Genomic DNA, 17,066 nt, shown 5'->3' with positions numbered 1-17,066 from the left:
TCACAGCTTCATGTTTTTCCCACTCAGTTTCAAACACAGGGTGAAGCTTTGGCAGCCAGCACAGCACCATCCTGCCCCACCCCAGCCCCGAGCCCCTTCTGCTCCCAAGGCTTGGCCACACCATCACAGAAAGCTGCAGCCATCCCCCATGCCACCCCCAGGTCTCTGGCCAGCCTTGTTCCTGGCTTCTTGCCCCTGGCAGCCTTTGTTCCCTGTGCTCTCTGCAAAGAACCAAGGCCACTGCCCTGCAGTTCTGCTTCCCAGGGCAGCCATGGCACTGTCCCCATCCCAGCTGCCCCGGAGAAAGGTGCTGCCCTGCTGTCCAGCTGTCCTGGCACAGCAGGTCCCGACGTGGCATGGGCCATAAATCCACCCAGCGCAGCCAAAGCTGGGGCAGTTGCTGGGCACAGGGTCCAGCATGCCCTGTGCCACGGTGGTCCTGGCATCCAGGCGTGATGCAGAGGTCATCCCAGAGCTATTTCTGCTGCAGCTGAGGGATGTGGAGGGAGGTCCCATGGCAGAGCCAGCCCAGATGTGTCCCCCAGGGTCTGACCCTGCCAGGAAGGAGACGATACAAAACCCTGGGGACGGTGGGGCTGGACCTATGGGCTGCAGAGAGCAGGGCACAGGCAGCATGGACGTGCCAGGGGCAGCATGGACGTGCCAGGGCCCAGCCAGCCCATGGGCAGCATGTGGCTTGGAGCAGATGGGCAGGGCCCAGCTGGGGGCACCAGGGAAGCATCTTATCCGAGGGGGAACTTCCACAGGAAGCCTCAGCTGCCAGCCACTCAGACAGGGCTGGGAACAGCCCCAGCAAACGCTTGGTCTCCGCTGCCCACGGGCGTTGTTGCCTGGAAGAGGCTCTTTGTTCACCGGCGTCCTGCATCCAGCTCGGGAAAAACACCGAGCGCTGAGACGCGGACAGCGCCTGCCCGCCCGGGGCTGCGGCGGGGACCGGAGCCCCTCACCACCCCGGGGGGCATGGGGAGCCCAGACAGCACCCGCAGCCCAGATGGCACCGAGCATCGGGGGGACGGCTGGCTGGCAGCAGGCGCAGGGGCACCGGGCAGTGCCTGCCCCCCACCCTGCGCTGATGCAGCCGCGCAGCTCCGCGCTGCAGAGCCCAGGTTGCCACAGTAACCGCTCCGTCCCGGCCAGCGCTACCACAAACAAGCAGCTGCAGGGCAGACAGTTCAGTGCTGGTGGCACAGGGGCCAGCACCATGTGTCACTGCGGCCACCCCACCGGGACCGAAGCCCCACAGCACTTCCGCAGGTAGAGCAGGGGCTGTGCCCTCTGGTGTGGGATGCAGGCACAGTGCAGCATGGCACAGCCGAGGGTCGGCCCAGGCAGCAGGAACAGAAAGCAGCAGCCAAGAGGGAAGCAGAGGAAGAGCGAAAGCAGGAACCTGAAAGTGGGAACAGCCTTGAAGGTCCCGCGGCAGCAACTGGAACTAGAGAGGGTGGCAACTGAAGAGCTGCAATGGGCATGGTGACGATCCAGAGGCCTCCTGGCACGCTGATGGACACGGAGGAAGCTGCACCTCTGAAAGGAACACAGCAGAAAAAAGGCCACCCGAGGATCCCTCTGCAGCAGCTGGTGGCTCAGAGCATGCAGGGCTCAGTTTTGGTCTAACTCCAGAAGCCTCCTGAACAGCTGAGCCTGGAAGCAGCGTGGGTCCGTGGGGGCCCTCAGGAACTATGGCACTGCCAGCCTGGGGCCCTTTGTGCTGGGGTGAGGTGAGCCCTTGGCATTGTAGCTGGCACAGCCAAATGCTGTGCTCTGAGCCAAGAGAACAGGCATGTCCCTCTGTCATGGCAGCCACTGGCATGGCTGGCAGATGGTGGCACTTGGGGACCATGTTACACTGCTGCTCTGTGGCTGACCTCTGCCACACCTGGCAGCCAGCACCACCGCCAAGACCTTGCTTGGCTCAGCGATGCTGTGTATGAAAGTTTGAGAGTGAGGCAATGTTTGACTGTTGGTTTAGAGTGCTGGGAGGCAGGGACAGTGCCTGGCTGGAGCAGCAGCAGCCCCTGCTCCGCAGCTCAGCTCAGAGCCACCCTCGAGGTGGAGGCTCAGGTTGGCTTTTAGAGCAGGGCTCGGTGCCATGGGGTGTTCAGAACCACGTCCCTGTAAGAACCTTGGGAAGCACCTGGGAGAATGGAGAGGAGGCTCTGGCAGAGCCCCACGCAGCAGGAGGATCAGCCCCGCGGGTCTCTGCCTCTCCCCCCACCTCACAGCACTGCTGGCTGCCGCTGGGCCCACAGGGGCCGGGGCTGTAATCACAGCTGTGCCACAGCCTCACTAATCCCCAGCTGCAGGTTTATCCCCAAGGAATTGTCATTGCCCAGGCTGGATTTGCCTGGAGCCAGCAGGACCCCGGGGCTCAGCCCCACAGGAGCTGCTGGCTTGCCAGTGCCACCAGCTCTGGGCTCCCTGGGGCACAGGTCGCCCTGGCAGGTGGTTGCCTGTCCCTGTGGGGCCACCCCAGCCTCGTCACGCAACTGTCTGTGTCCCAAGCAGCTTAGCTGCATTTGGAAACCCCTAATCCCTTTGCACGTTTGGCTCAGACGTGAGCCCTGCTGTGCTGCTGGGAGGGGGTTGCCACGGCCCTGGGGAAGGAGCAAAGCCACCCCTGTGACCTCCTTTTGGAACCACAAACAACCCATCACAGGGAGAAAGTGAGGGGCACAGCCCCCACAGCAACTGCAGCCCCCCAGGGCTGGGCAGCAGCAGGGGAGCAGAGTGCAGTCCCCAGTGCCACAGGGGTCCGGCTGGCCCAGCCCAGGGCCCTTGCCCCTGCTGCAGATGAAGCTGCCCAGCAGTGCTGCCACAACGGCAGCCCCCAGGTCGGGACGGTGGCCAAGGAAGCCAGGGCTGGGCCCCCCGTCCAGAGCCGGGGAGCAGGGCCCGTGGGTGCAGGGAGATAAGGAGCCATTATCACAGGACAGAGCGTTCCTGACAGCAAACGGCTGCTGCAGCCCCGGGCTTTGCCCAGCGGCAGCAGAATTCCTTGCTCCAGGGTTTTTCAGCACAGCCTGCAGCTGACAGAAGAGAGCTGGGAAGGGTCTGGGGAGGAGGTGAGGGTCGCTGGAGGTAGTCCCAGTTCGCGGCTGGGCCTCCCCGCAGTGCAGCACCCCAGGCTGCGCTGCCAGGAGCAAGCAGCCACCTCCCTGCAGCTGTCCCGGGGGCAGGACTGAGTTTGCCAGTGCCACCCAGAGCCTGGTTTGGTTCAAGAGTGAAACGAAAGGTCCTGGTGGGGCTGGTTCCCAGAGCAGGGAGAGGCCTCCGGGGCCAGCTCCAGCACCTCGAAGCAGCCCAGGCAGCTCCACAGGGGCCGCGGGGATTTACTGAGCACGACCCGCATGAGAAATCCCCCTGCTAATCCTGCTCTGACAGAGCAATAACCTCTGCTGCTTGGCCTCATCTGAGCCCAAACCCTGCACCGAGGCCCCGGCTCCGTGGCTTTGCGGGGGGCTGCAGGCAATGTGCTGGGGGTGTGGGTCCCCCGGTGCCCCAAGGGGCAGCACGTCCCAGCCTGCTCCCACCCAGCCCAGCACGCACCCAGGAATCCACACCTCGTCCTGCAGAGCCTGGCACCGGCCACCCCCAGCTCCAGCGCAGAGCAGCAGAGAGGCAAGGCTGGGGGCAGCAGAACGCCCCCCTGGAAGGCAGAGCAGGGCCCTGCTGCAGCCCCCCGCCCCAGCCCAGGGCACGGCCAGGAGAGAGGGGCAGTGGGCAACCCCGCCCCCCCGCCCGCGGGGCAGAGGCTGCAGGGGGAGCAGGGCTGCAGGGGGAGCAGCCGGAGCAGGGCTGCAGGGGGAGCAGCCGGAGCAGGGCTGCAGGGGGAGCAGGGCTGCAGGGGGAGCAGCCGGAGCAGGGCTGCAGGGGGAGCAGGGCTGCAGGGGGAGCAGCCGGAGCAGGGCTGCAGCCGCCCACGCCGGCACCCGAAGTTTCCTTTACGCAAGCGGCGCAGCCTCGGCGGCGGAGGGAAGCAGCGCGGGGCGGCGGCAGCCCCGGGAAGGGCCCTGCCGCGCCCCGATAAGGCGAGCGGGGGGCGGGCGGCGGCGGGGGGCAGGGGCTGGCAGCGGCGGGGCTGGGCTGTGCCCAGCAAGCCGCAGCGCGGGCGAGGGGCCCCAGCCCCCGCGGGGGGTGAGGGGCGCCAGGCGGAGCTGACAGCACAGCGCAGGTCGCTTCAGAGCCTTTATTGTGCAGCAGGTTCAAGCTCGTAGGTACAGCACTAAAATATACAAAAGATAAAACTCTGTACAGAGCCTGGCACTGCCCGGGGGTGCAGGCAGCCACGCGGGCGGGGGGCACACGGCCCCCGGCCCCTCCGAGCACCTCCCGGCAGCAAAGGGCAACTCCTGTCCCCAGCGCCGGCCACAGCCACGGTCCTCTGCCCAGGCGCAGCCAAGGGCACGGCCGGGAGCCTGCTGCCCCTCTTCCTTCCCCTGGGGAGCCCACCCCTGGCCCTGCCCCCTGCCAGCAGGCTGTGATGGCACAGCCCACAGCTGGGGGGCTGGGGGAGACGCCCCAGTCTTTACTGGGCAGAAAAGCCAGCGCCACATGTGCCCAGCCTGTGCCAGGGCAGCGTCACTGGCACAGCTACCTGAGGGTTAACCTCCACCAGAAGCCAAACCAAGACATCAGAGACAGGGCCCCAGGCTGGTGCCCAGTCAGATGGCTCCGTGCTGATGGTACCCACAGCCTTAGGGCTGAGAGCTCCCACAACCCTGCCCTGGCACTGCCCCTGGCTGAGTACTGCCCCTCCTGCCCCCCTCCCCTCACCGGGCACAGAGCAGGCAGGGGGCTCCCCCCGCTTCGGTCAACACAGAACCACAACCGTTGCCCAGCAGAGCTGCCCCCCCTGCTGCCCCCACACAAGGAAACCTGCCCCTTGCAGTGCCCACAGCTGCCACCAGCCCCTTCCCCTCCCTGCCTGCATCCTGCTCCCCTCCTGCCCCAACAGCAGCTGCCAACGAAAGAGCCACACAAAGCCCCTCAGAAGCTGCAAAGCCCCTGCCTGGGGCACCAGCAGCCTCACCAGAGGAAGAAGGGCCAGGCCAGGCCACTGCAGGTCACACAGGACCCAGCAGCCTCCCGTGGGGTCCAAGGGGTCTAAAACCTGTGCAGAGATGGAGGCACAGCCCTGCTCCTGGCACAGGCCTGGCCCCAGGGCAAGACATGGCTGGGCAGCCTCTATGGCCATACCTAGGTCCCAGAACAGCCCCAAGGCACAGATGCTGGTGTGGGCACACGTCCCTGCCCTGGGGCTGCCGAGGACAGCCAGATCTGTGCCCACAGCAGGAGCAGGGAGCAAGAGCAGGCAGCACCAAAACCTCTGCTGCCAGCACAGCCCTGGCAGTGCCCAGGACCCCTCAGCACAGCTCTAAGCTGCCTACTCCTCCTGGCCCAAGGCAGAAGAGAGGCCTCAGCCCTCTTGCAAGGGTGCAGAGCCAGAAGCAGCCAAACCCCTCAAGCATCTGGAGGCAGCCCTGGGGCCCTGGCAGGCAGGGAGGCAGCAGTGGGCAGCAGCAGCGTTGGCAGCAAGCAGGGCTGCAGCCAGAGCCGGTAGGCACTTGGATGAGCAACACAAGAATAAAAAACCCTTATGGAAGGACATAGAAAAAGGTTCATCCCCCCTCCCCCAAGAGCCAAGTGGCAGCACCCTGGAGCAGGAGGGTTGGTTTGGGTCAAAGAACCGGAGCAGGGACCCCGGCCCAGCGCGGCTCAGGAGCCCAAGCCCTGGCAGAGCTCCTCACATGGGGGACGAGGCACACTCCGGGGTCTGCTCCATGTCGAAGGTCAGCGACTCTGTGGGGAGACACAGAGGAGGTTGCAGGGCCCAGGGCTAGCCACAGCCAGGCCCCCCCGGTGCTGCGCCCCCAGACTCACCAAACTGCCCTCCGGCCTTGGCCTCCGCGCCGTCGCCGCTGCCGAACTGCATGAGCGAGTCCAGGGTGCGTGGGGACATGGGCAGGTCGATGGTGCTGCTGAAGGTGGTGCTGTCCAGGGGGGAAGCACAGAGCCCTCCGGGGTCAGGACCTGGCCAGACACCCCCTGCTCCCCCCCGCCGGGCCCCATGCTGGGCACAGCCCCTCCCGAGAGCTCTCCGGAGGAAAGGGGCCCCAGGAAGGGGAGAGCTGCTGCAGCCAGGGCAGGAGCTGCAGCCTGGCTCAGCCCCATGGCTGCTCCATGCCCCGAGGCCAGGCAGTGGTGGGAAGGAATCCCCCCTTGACATGAGGCTGAGCACACAGATGCCTCCCCAGCACCCCCAGCCCAGGGACACTCACGGGGTGACACAGATGAACTTGGTCTTCAGATACGGAGCAGCACCTGCAGGGGAGGGAGCAGCCAGTCACCAGCTGCAGAGGGGGAGCCCCACAGACAGCAGCAATCCCTACTGCCTGAGCCCCATGGAACCCCACCACCAGCCCCACACTGCCTGTGCACTCCAGGACCGGCACAGGATCCTGCCTGGTGCCAGCTCTGCCCCACGGCACAGCTCTGCAGCAGCACAGAAAGCCAACAACTACCTGAGTCGGTGGCCTCGGAGTGCTCCTGGCTCTCGGAGCGGCAGTACTTCCCAAAGGCCTCCTCCTTGGGGATGTCTGGGTACAGGTACACCAGGGGGGACACCAGGATGTTGGTGGCATCCATGATCTTGTAGCCCATGATGATCTCAGCAAAGGACATGTTGTTCAGCTGCTGCTTGGTGTAGGGCTCCACCGACTGGATCTGGGTCTTCCCTGTACAAGGAGGCTTCAGACCCAGGGCAGGACAGCCACAGGCAAAGGCATTCCCCAAGCACCCCAGCAGCAAGGCCAGGACTGGCTGGGGGCTGTCCCTCAGCAGGCACCTGGCAGACCACGGGGCAGGACAGGAACCTGCCAGGTGGCTTCAGTGCCACATGGGCAGCCAATGGGCAAGGACCAGCAAAGGGCAGCCAGGCTCGGAGAGGCAGAGGGCTTGGCAGAACAAGGACCAAGTGCCCTAGCAGGGGGTTCCAAGCCCCTTTGGAGCCAGGGCAGCGGGCACAGGACGTACCACTGATGTCCTTCTCCACCCAGGTGAAGGTGATGCCACCCTCCTTGCTGCTCTCGCTGAAGCGCAGCAGGAAGGTGCCCGGCGGCTTGGTGCTGAGGATGGCACGCTCCCGCTCCTTGCTGATGAAGCCCATGATGTACCTGGGGGCAGGGCAGAGAGCCCACCGTGGGCACCTGCAGCAGGGCCTGGCCTGGCTGCCAGCAGAGCCTCTGCCAGTTTAGTTTCCCAACACCCAACAGGACCTGGGCAGCAAAAGCATCCCAGGCACCACCTGCCCCGGGCCCGGGCACCACCTGCCCCATCAGGACAGGCCTCAGGGGGTCCCTGTGAGGCCCAGCCCAAGCAGGAGCCCCTGGAGCGCCGCGGGCCGAGGCTCACCCTTCGTTCCACAGCGCCAGGATGTACTTCTTCACCAGGTCAATGATGTTGTCCAGCCAGACCCAGAAGGAGAAGCCTTTGCCAGCCATGTTCTCCTGAGGGAGAGGGGGGAACATGCTGAGAGCATGTCTTGGAGGAAGGCAGGAGCCAAGGGGAGTGCTGGGGCAAGAGTGGGAGTCTGACCTTGCAGAACTTGGCCCAGGTGATCTGGCAGCCGGAGTAATTCACGCCTGGCCCTGGCAGGGGACATCAACATTTGGAGCTCTTCTTCCAGAGATGCCACTCCCAGGGGCAGCCCAAGGTTTGTGTTGCTTGGGGCACCACCAAGAGACTGCAGACTTCAGCTCCCCTCCCAGACCACAGGATCCTGCTCAGGGCACAGCAGGGACAGGCAGGACACTGGCACCAGCTTACCCAGGAGCTTCTCTGCCAGGGTTGTCAGCTGCTCGATGCTGAGGCCACGCTTGGTGGTGGAGGAGAACTGCCAGCTCAGCACCTCTGCCACCTGGTCCCAGGTCCCGATGGGAGGCTTAGTGAAGAAGTTCACATTCTGCACAAGGGAGAACAAACACAGCCCTGAGCAGCACGTGGGGCAGAAGCAGGGCCAGCCCCTGCCCCAGCCCTGCTCCCTTCTGCCCACCTGGCCCCAGAGCCCAAGCCCCACAGCCAGGCCCTACCTTGGGGTTGTTGGTCAGCATGTTGTACCACAGGATGGACGCCCAGGCGTTGGGCATCTGGCAGATGTTGGAGATGACCACCACAGGCAGAGAGTGGGTCTGCAAAGACAGGGTGTGACCAAAGGCTGGGACATCTCCCAGGGCCCTCCACTCCCAGGCCTGCAGCAGTGACTAAGCCACAGCTCACCTCCAGGTCGATCTTCAGCCCCTGGTGGTACACCTCGGTCTCGAAGGTGATGAGGTGCAGCTCCTCGGTGACAATCAGTGAGGCCTGGGGCAGCACAGACCCTGGTGAGCAGGCAGCAGGCACAAGGCCACCAGCCCCAGCACTGCTGCTCAGCTCTGCATGGCCAGCACCGCTCTGGCAGCTGCCAGCAATGCCAGGGGTGCTCCTTGGCCAGCCCCCTCGTGGCTCAACAGGGGCAGAGCTGCCAAAGGGCTCTGCCAGCCCCGGCCCCAGCACTCACATCGCAGTTGGCTCTGCCGCCGTTGCCGCAGCGCTGCTCCCGCAGGGTCTGCAGGGACAAGGAAGGAGCTGAAGCCACACCACGAGGGTCAGAGCCCCAACAGCAGCAGCCCAAGAGCTCAGGGAACCTACCAGGTGCTTGAACTCTGCCGAGAGGCTGCCATTGTTTGACTCCTCCATGTTCATCACCTTGGTGTTTGTCCCCAGGATGTTAAACTTCCGGGACCTTGGCAGAGCAGAGAGATGAGGCTGACAGGACCCTCCCAGAGCCAGCAAGCAGTGGGATGTTTGCCAGGGCTGAAAGCAGAACCCTCCAGAAGGCTGCACTTACCCCCGAAGTGCTGCAACATCCCCAGAGTCCCTAAGGAAGAGGGGAGACAGGGTCATGGCTGCACCACAACATCAAGTCCCACAGGCTCCTGAGGCTGTCCCCACCGTGGGAACGAACCCTTGGGAGCCAGCATCACCCTTGCACCCTCCCCTTGGACTGGGGGTCAGGCTGGCCCCAGGGATGGGGCCTGGGCCAAGAGCTGAGGAACAAGTCCCACTGCAGTGCCCCTCAGCAGTGCCCCTCAGCAGTGCCCCCCAGCACGCTGGCACAGCGCAGCACTCACTTGTCAATGCAGACTTTGATTTTCAGCTGGTAGTTGAGCTCTGGAAACTTGACCAACAGCCTGCAGAGGGTCAGCAAATGCAGAGCATGAAGGTCCTGCACTCACCAGCACCCCCAGCTCAGCAGCTGGCACAGAGCACAGCTGGAGAGACAGCAGTGCTGCCCACATGCCCCACACCATGGAGCCCAAGGGGATGTCGCCTCACCCAGCTCCTCCAGCTGGACTGCACCAGGACTCCCTAGGCAAGCTGGGGGCTGGATCCATACCAGCACCCCTCAGGATCAGGACCCCACTGTGCCACCCTGTGCTGCAGGACCAGGGGGCAGTGACCCACCTGACTTTGGTGGTGAACTGGACGCCGGTTTTGATGACCAGGGGCCGGTCGGGGTGCATGGGCATGCAGGGCTGCCTCTCCACCACGAAAGCGCTGCAGGGAAGGGCACAAGAACCAAAGTCAAGCCCGAGGCCTGGCCCAGCACGCTCCCTGCCCACCCTGCTGCCCAGGGAAGTGCCATGGCTCCCTCCCAGCCCTCAGCACCTTTTCATCAGGTTGCGGAACAGCTCCACGATCCTCTCCTCCAGCATGGGTCGGTGCTGCACGATGGGGTCGCCCTTGTAGGACACCTTCTGCTGCAGCTCCTCCAGCTTCTTGATCTGCTGCCGGGTCTGCAGCTGAGATTCAGCCAGGGAGGTTATCCTAGGGGAGCAGAAGAGGCAGGGTCAGCTCTGCCTGCTGAGCTCAGCATGGCTGCAGCCTGCAGAGCCCTCTTCTGCCCTGGTGGGTGTGAGAGGAGGCTGCTTGATGCCAAACAGGCAGAGCACAGAAGAGGTCTGTGGTGCCTGGCCCAGGGCATTTTCCTAGGCCACATTCTAGAAACCTGCAGGTTCTGCAGAGGGACAGCAGGAACAAGAACTTCTCACAACAGCCTGGGGCAAACCATTCCAGTGCCAGCAGCCCAGCTCGCGGGGTCTGCTCACGCTTGCCGGCACCAGAAGCCCTTCTGCAAGGAGGCTCCCAGAGGCAAAGAGCTCGTCCCCAGTGCAGGTGCCCAGCTGCCTCCTCTCCAGGGACTGCTGTGACCCCCAGCCAGCCCCTACCAGTTCTCCAGGCGGTCCAGGCAGATGTTGGGAGGGCCACCGATGCAGGCGATCTGCTGCCGCCTCTTCCAGTCCGCCAGCTCCTCGTCTGCCAGCATCTTCTGCACGTACTCCATGGCGGAGAGCAGCCCTGCCAGCTCGCTGACGATGCCCTGCCGCAGCCACAGCGCAGCCGTCACCCTCGGGCAGCTGCACCCCACCTTCACGAGGGAGGCAGCCCAGGGCTGTCACCCCAGCACTGCTCCGGGTTCTGGCCGTGCAGGAGCCGCAGACCCGCGCCCAGGGGGCACCCAGGGGTGTGGGGTGGCCGCCACACACCCTCCGCATCTGGTCCAGCGCGGTCAGCATCTGCTCCAGCTGCTGCATCTTCTGCCGGGTCACAGACTGGTTGTTCCCATTCAGGTCCTGCATGTCTGCACAGAGGGCAGAGCTTCAGCCACGCACTGGGACCCCCTGCGCCCCTCCCACCCTCCCCAGCACCGTGCAGACAAAACTCTGCCAAGCAGCAGCCCCCTTGGAAAGCCACTGCCTCCCGTGGCCCCCTAGGCCCCTGCCTGGCTCTGCCCTGTACCCAGCACTGCCACCCCCGTCCTGTCCCAGGCAGAGCTCTGCTTCAGCTCCCCTGGAGGCAGCAGCAGTGGCAGAAACCTGCTGGAGGTTTCTCCACGTGCCAGGCAATGCCCTCAGCCTGAGCCACCTTGCTGGTGGGGAGGAGGCAGCAGGGCAGGAACATGCCCTGAGGGCACAGACTATTTGCCAGGTGCTAACGAGCTGCCATTACCTCCCTGGCTCTTCAAAGTCTTGTAGTTAAAATCAAAGTCATCCTGGAGGTTCTCCACCACTTTCATCTTCTGCTCCAGATCCTGCAAGGCAAGAGATATGGATCTACCCCAGCACCAAATCAGCATGGAGGAGAGTGGCAGAGGAGCCCAGCAGACACCTACCTGCACCCTCTTCCTCACATCCTGCAGGTGCTGCTCCAGCATCTGTTGCTTCTCTGTCACCACAGCTGCTGTGGGGTGCGTGGCCTGTCCCCCTTGCTGCAGAGGGGGCAAGGAGGGCATCAGAGCAGGGTCACAACCCAGCCTGAGGGGATTTGGTAGGAAGGGTCTTCATCCCCTCAGTAAGAAACACCCACGCAGCCAGCTGCTGGCAGCACCAGTGCAGGGGTAAGAGGGACAGATGCTCCAAGCTAATGCCACCCTGAGCAAGGGGCACCCAGGCCACATTGCAGCAGGAAGCAGCTGCTGCCCAGAGTAGCCTGCAGGTGGACCGCAGCAAAAGCAGCTGGCCCCACGTGAGGGGCTTGGGACTGCAGCTGCCCTACAGCCCCAGCAGGCTGCTGGGCAGGGGAGCCACGGCCCCAGGGCACCCAAAGTACTGACCTGGGCTGCAGTGGCAGCCGTCTGCAGCAGCCGGGACTCCTCCCACAGGCAGCGAGCCACGATCCTGGCGATCTCCATCGGCTTCTCCAGGTACCTGCTCTGTTGGGGGTGCAGAGCCCCGCGGTCAGCGGGCACTGGGCGGCTCCGGGGGTCGCCCGCCCCACAGGGCTGTGGGTCCTAAGCTGTGCCCAGGAGCTGCTGGACCCCCACAGGCTCCCCCCCCGCCAGCGCCTCCCAGCCTCACCTGCAGGAACTGCTTGATGCGGCGCAGGTTGTGCTGGTAGAGGACGTTGGACTCCTGCAGGAAGCGGCTGTACTGCTGGTCGATCTCCCCCAGCAGGTTGTGGAACACCAGCGTGGCGTGGGACTCCTTGCTGGCAGCGTACGCCCTGCGCCAAGGGGCACAGGCCTGGGTGCGGGCACGGGGCAGGGTGCCTCGTGCCCACTGCCCCCCTGTGCAGCCCAACGTGGCAGCCACCTTCCTACCCTGCACCAGAGCAGGCCTGACCTGCTTCATGCCTCTGGATGAGTTCCTGGACTGCACCCACAGGAGCAGGGCACAGAGGGGTTTGGGACTCGGGCACAAAGCCTGGCACTCAGGCAGGCAGCGCACACCAGCACCTCATCAGCCCCACGTGCTCTCTGGACAGGATCCAGGAACTGGGGCTCTGTGCCAGCCTCCCCTACAACAGAGGCAGGCGTGGGGCAGCCCTGGATGGGAACTCCTCTGGGAACCCCTCTGCTTCGCAGCAGTCCATTCCCTGCTCCCCTTTGTGACACAGGAGCTCCAGGGGCAGACCAGCCCACAGCACCAAGATCCCAGGGAAACAGCAGAGCTCCTCCAGACCTGCTGCCCCCCAGGGTGTCCCAAGCAAAGCCCCCACACTGGCATCTCACAAGGTCTTACCAGTCCTGGCTCTCGATCCAGGGGGCCAGGAACTGCCGGAGCTCCATGGGGAAGCTGTCGCTGTAGAGCTGGTGGAGCTGCTCCAGGTACCTCGTGTCGAGCTGCTGCAGCTGGTTCCACTGCGCCATCCTGGCCAGCTCCAGAGACCTGGCACACGGGCAAGGGGCTGCTCAGGGCTGGCACCCTGCAGTCTCCAGGCTCCCTCCTGCCTGCTCAGCAGGACCCGGCCATGACCTCTGGTGCCGACGTCTTCCAGGCCCCCTCGGGCCAGGCAGCCCCAGCCCACCTCTGCCGCGGGAGGCAGGGGAGCAGCGCGGAGCTTACTGGAAGCGGAAGGCGGAGACTGCCAGGAAGCGGCAGAAAGGAGGAAGGAGCAGGTCTGGGCTCAGGCCTGGCCTGCCGATGGGAATCGACCCGACGCTGAGGAGGGGGCGGCGGCGAGGCCCAGAGCGCTGCCCCGGCAGAATCAGTCCCTGCAGGGAGCTTTGCTTCTCCCGCAGGTCACTGCAGGGAGCGACGCACTGGTGCCAGCTGGGATGTGGGGACAGGCGGGCAGCCAGGGTGCCAGTGTCTGGCACAGACAATGCCTCTGGAGCAGGCAAGGGGGCTGACAGCAGCCCCCAGCCAGGTCCTGGGCTCCATCCCACAGAGCACCAGTACCAGAGCCAGTGGGGAGCAAACCATCACTGGGGCAGCCCCAAGGAGCCAGCACCAGAAGCTGCTCCACCGTGGCCCCACGCAGCAGAGCTCTGCCCCCCGAGGCTTTCAGACCCCTCTGTGCTGTGCTCTTCTGAGCTCTGCTGCACCTCAGCCTCCACCACGTTTCTGGGTGCTCTTTGTAAGAGGGAAAAGGGCAACAGCCTGCAGCGGGCTGGGACACAGGCACTGGCACCTGAGGTGGAGTTAAGGAGGTTTTTAGACCTTCACAGCACTGAATAGTCCCAGAGACAGCAGCAACATCCCCAGGCCTGAACCTTGAACACCAGCCCCGGGGTGCACCCCTCCGACACCACGTGAGCCCAGCCTATCAGCAGGGCAGGGAGGAGGCAGACACAGCCCAGCCAAGAGCCTGTAAACAACAGACACTGCCCCAGCCTGGCAGTGAGACCCAGCTGGCTGCGACAAGGGCACTGCCCCCTCAGAGCTTTTGCTGCAGCTGCAGGCCAGGCCAGGCTGTTAGCCACAGCTCAGAGTATTGCATCACAGCCCCCACTTCACAGCAGCCTCAGCTCTTCGCTAGCCACGGGTTGGGCTGCAGTGGCCCAGGGGTCCCTCCCTCCACACAGGCAGCTGCAAGGGTGCCCACAGCCTGGTCCTGGAGGCTGCTGCTGCATCCTGACCCGTGTGGAGCTGCTGCTTCTGGGGGGAAAATCCCAACAAACACACAGGCCAGGCAAGAAGCTGAGAAGCTCCAGGCCACCAGAGTCCTCTGCCTGCGGTGAGCTCAGCCACCTCATTTCCTCTTGCACCACCGTAAAGGCAGCCCCAGGGTGGTGCTTCGCCAGCCCCTCCGGAAACAGCAGCGGCTGCCCCGGCCCCTGCCAGCGCAGCGTCCCCAGCCCCGAGCGGGCGGCCAGGGACTGGTGCTGGAAGGTCGCTGCTTCGGTGTCACCGGAGCCGGCGCCCGGGCAGCGCCTGCGGCACCAGCGCGGCGTGGCTCAGGAACAGGCGTTCCCCACCGGGCTGCAGCAGCTGAGCCAGACGCCCCTTCCCTGGCCCCTGATCCGAGCCACAGGGAAGCCGCAGTCCGGGCACGCCGGGGCAGCGCTGGGGCCAAGCCCGCAGCGGAAGGCGAAGCTCCCAGGCTGCCGTGCGACGGCACTTGGCCGGGGACCGGCCGCAGCCTCCAACAGCTGCGGGACAGCCACGGTGGCAGCCCAGACTCTCCCCGGCGCGGCGCATGCTCCACGGCCGCAGGAAGCCAGCGCCCCGCGGGGCCCCTGCACCGCACGCCGCTGACCGGACCTGCAATGCCTGTCCCGGAGGGAAGGGTTCCTCCAACACCCTGCGCTGTCACAGTCACCGTATTAGGGACGCTCTGATCTCACCAGCCCCAAAGCCCCACACAGGAGGCTCCTCACCCCCGGCCGGCCCCGCCGCCAAGGTCCTCCTCCAGCTGGGTTTAAAGATCTCAGGGCTGAACCTTTCCGGCGGCGCGGGGCTCGCCCGTCGCTGCGGTTCGCCCCTCCTGCCGCCGCTGGAAGGCAGCCAGGGAGCAAGTGAAGCAGCCAGGGCCAGGCACTGCATGATGCAAGCCCAGGGGTAAACACGCTAGGAGCAGAGCTGCTAAAAGTAGCTGGAGCGCTAAAGTTCATCTTTCTTTAGCTCCCCTGCAAGGGCAGAGCACGAGAACCGGGCGAGCTCTGCAGCGGGGCTGGCAGCTCGGCAGAGCCCCTGGACTCACGGGAACGGCTGCTGCCCTGCAGCAACCCCGCAGCTGCCTCCTGGCTGCTTCCCGTTTCTGGGATGCACCTGGGAACAGCTCTGACAACAAGCAGCAGTGACCCCCGAGAGCCCCGGACGGCCTGTGGCTCTCCCGTGCCTGCGAGGCCACAGCAGGAGGCTCCCGTACCGGCAGTGTCGCACAGGTCACGACGTTCAGGGAGCTGTCACCAGCAGGAGTACCACAGCAGATGCCACCAGCAAGTCACAGGAGCTGCTGCCCTGCTTCCACACAACCATCAGCAGGCTGGTGGAAACCTGCTCCACAGCAACAGAGCAGCTTCAGCGCTGCAGGCAGAGTGAGTTGTGAAAAGGCTCTGGGGAGGGCTTGGCTGGGCCCCTGGCAGCGTTTCCACAGCCAGGCCTGTGGCTGGGAGCAGCACTGCAGGACCTGCAGGGCTCGCAGAGGCAGCAGGGACAGCGTGGGGCAGGCTCTGGGTGACCTCACGGCCACAGTGCCAGGTCCCCGATCAGCCTGCATCCCACAGCTGGCTGCTTTGCATCGCCGCTCCGCCACTCTCCAAGGGCCATCCAACACCTGGCACTGGCACCACCACCCTGGGCACCCGTGCCCAGCTCATGCTCCTCCTGACCTGAGCCAGAGCCATGCCTGTGGCTGCCACAGGTGCACAGCAGAAGTGGCCATGCTGGGCAGGGACGGTGTGCACTGTGCTGCAGGGGGGCAGCTGATGGGCAGCACGGCAGGAACAGGGCAGTGCTGCCCGACCCCACAGGGCATCCTTGCTCAGGCAGCCCCACGTCTGTGGCCCAGGGGGCACCCTGCAGTCACCCCCCCGAGCAGCCTGTGTGGGGCCTCGCTGAGGCTGGGCCGGGCGTCAGCTCCTCTGGCCCTGCCGTTCCGGCCACTCGCTGCCCAAGGAGCACATCCAGGCTCCCGCTGCGTTCCGGTGCTTCTTGAACCTGCCTCAGCCCCACGCCGGTGCCTGGGGGTCCCGGGGAGCCCTACCAGCCCCTGGGAGCTGCCCCTGCCCCGCAGGGATTTGCTCTGTGCCTGCTGGGAGCAGTGGGAAGCAAAGAAATCCTTCCTGCAGCCAACCCCCGGGATTAGGTCAATCAGCGGCTCCCTAATTAGGGCTCTCCGGGAGCACGGGGTGCGGCCCTCACCTGCTGCCGGGCTCACGGTGGCACCGGGCTCGGCCCCGCCGCCGGGACAGGCCACAGCGGGGTTGAGCTGCCGAAAGTGAAACCATCGGCGCCCCGCTGCTCCGGCCCGGCGACAGGGACGGTCCCGCCCCGCGGGGCGGCTGCCGGAAAGGCCCCCGCGAGCGGCCGGAGCACAGCACGGGGCAGAGGCGCTGCGGGAGCGGCCCCGCCGCGGCAGCGGCCGTACCCACCCTGCCCCCGGCCGCTCGGCCGCCCTCCCCTGGCTGAGCTCCACCGAGGTGAGCAGCGCCGGCCCCCCGGGGACACCGGCGCCCTGCCACCGCGCCCCGAGCCCTGTCACCCACCGCCCCGGTGCCAACCATCTCCCGTGGCCCGGCACTAACGGGCCCCAGCCGCGGCCGAGCCTCTCGGTGTCCCCCCCGCTCTCACCGACGATCCGGGGCGGGGCGGCGGCTCCCGGTGCCGGCGACGCTGGCGTCCGGACCCTGCCCGAGTGCCGGGAACCCTGCAGCGCGCGACCCCGCCCCCGCGTCACGCGCGGCGCAGCCAATGGCGGCGCGGCCCCGCGAGGCACCGGTTCCGGCGGCCAATCGCCGGCGCGGGGGGGGCCTGCCCCCTGCCGGCTGTTCCCGGACGGCGCCGCCTCCCGCCGCGAGCGCTGCGGGGCCGGGGGCGGGCGCGGGGGGGCGGGGGCTGCCGGGAAGCGCCGCGCGGGAAGCGCTCCGAGTTCCGGGCAGCGCCTGACGTCAGCGGCTGACGTCAGCGCCCGCCGCCGCCGCCTCTTAAAGGGGCAGCGCCCGCGCCGCACCGCGCCCCGCAGCGCCCCCGCGTGGACAGGGACCCGCTCCTGCGCCAGGGACACGGCGAACCGGGAGCGCTGCGGGAGCGGCAGAGGGGCTGGGAAGGACCCGGCGGAACAGA

At 66.0% G+C, this 17,066-nt stretch overlaps 1 protein-coding gene across 2 annotated transcripts; it reads right to left on the bottom strand.

The window, feature by feature from the left end:
- Positions 1–5,501: 5,501 nt before the first annotated feature.
- On the bottom strand, positions 5,502–16,668 carry STAT3 (signal transducer and activator of transcription 3). 2 transcript variants are annotated; one of them, XM_054176723.1, is made up of 24 exons: positions 16,575–16,668; positions 12,579–12,725; positions 11,916–12,060; positions 11,672–11,770; positions 11,231–11,326; positions 11,068–11,149; positions 10,605–10,699; positions 10,287–10,438; positions 9,727–9,885; positions 9,523–9,615; positions 9,189–9,248; positions 8,906–8,935; positions 8,707–8,800; positions 8,576–8,623; positions 8,296–8,379; positions 8,109–8,207; positions 7,846–7,981; positions 7,615–7,667; positions 7,432–7,526; positions 7,054–7,193; positions 6,540–6,755; positions 6,300–6,342; positions 5,902–6,011; positions 5,502–5,820 (listed from the first exon to the last, which is right to left on the bottom strand). In XM_054176723.1, exons 2-24 carry the CDS (start codon positions 12,704–12,706, stop codon positions 5,765–5,767), a joined length of 2,313 nt encoding a protein of 770 aa, XP_054032698.1. In that variant the 5' UTR covers positions 12,707–12,725; positions 16,575–16,668; the 3' UTR covers positions 5,502–5,764. The 2 variants fall into 2 exon arrangements, with proteins under 2 accessions (XP_054032698.1, XP_054032699.1); XM_054176724.1 differs by lacking the exon at positions 16,575–16,668 and having other exon boundaries at positions 6,543–6,755; positions 12,579–13,048.
- Positions 16,669–17,066: the final 398 nt, after the last annotated feature.

This window comes from Dryobates pubescens, chromosome 36 (genome assembly GCF_014839835.1).
Source record: "Dryobates pubescens isolate bDryPub1 chromosome 36, bDryPub1.pri, whole genome shotgun sequence".
Lineage (NCBI taxonomy): Eukaryota > Metazoa > Chordata > Aves > Piciformes > Picidae > Dryobates > Dryobates pubescens.
Note: the sequence above shows the minus strand (reverse complement) of the source record. Positions and strands in the feature narration are given on the sequence as shown.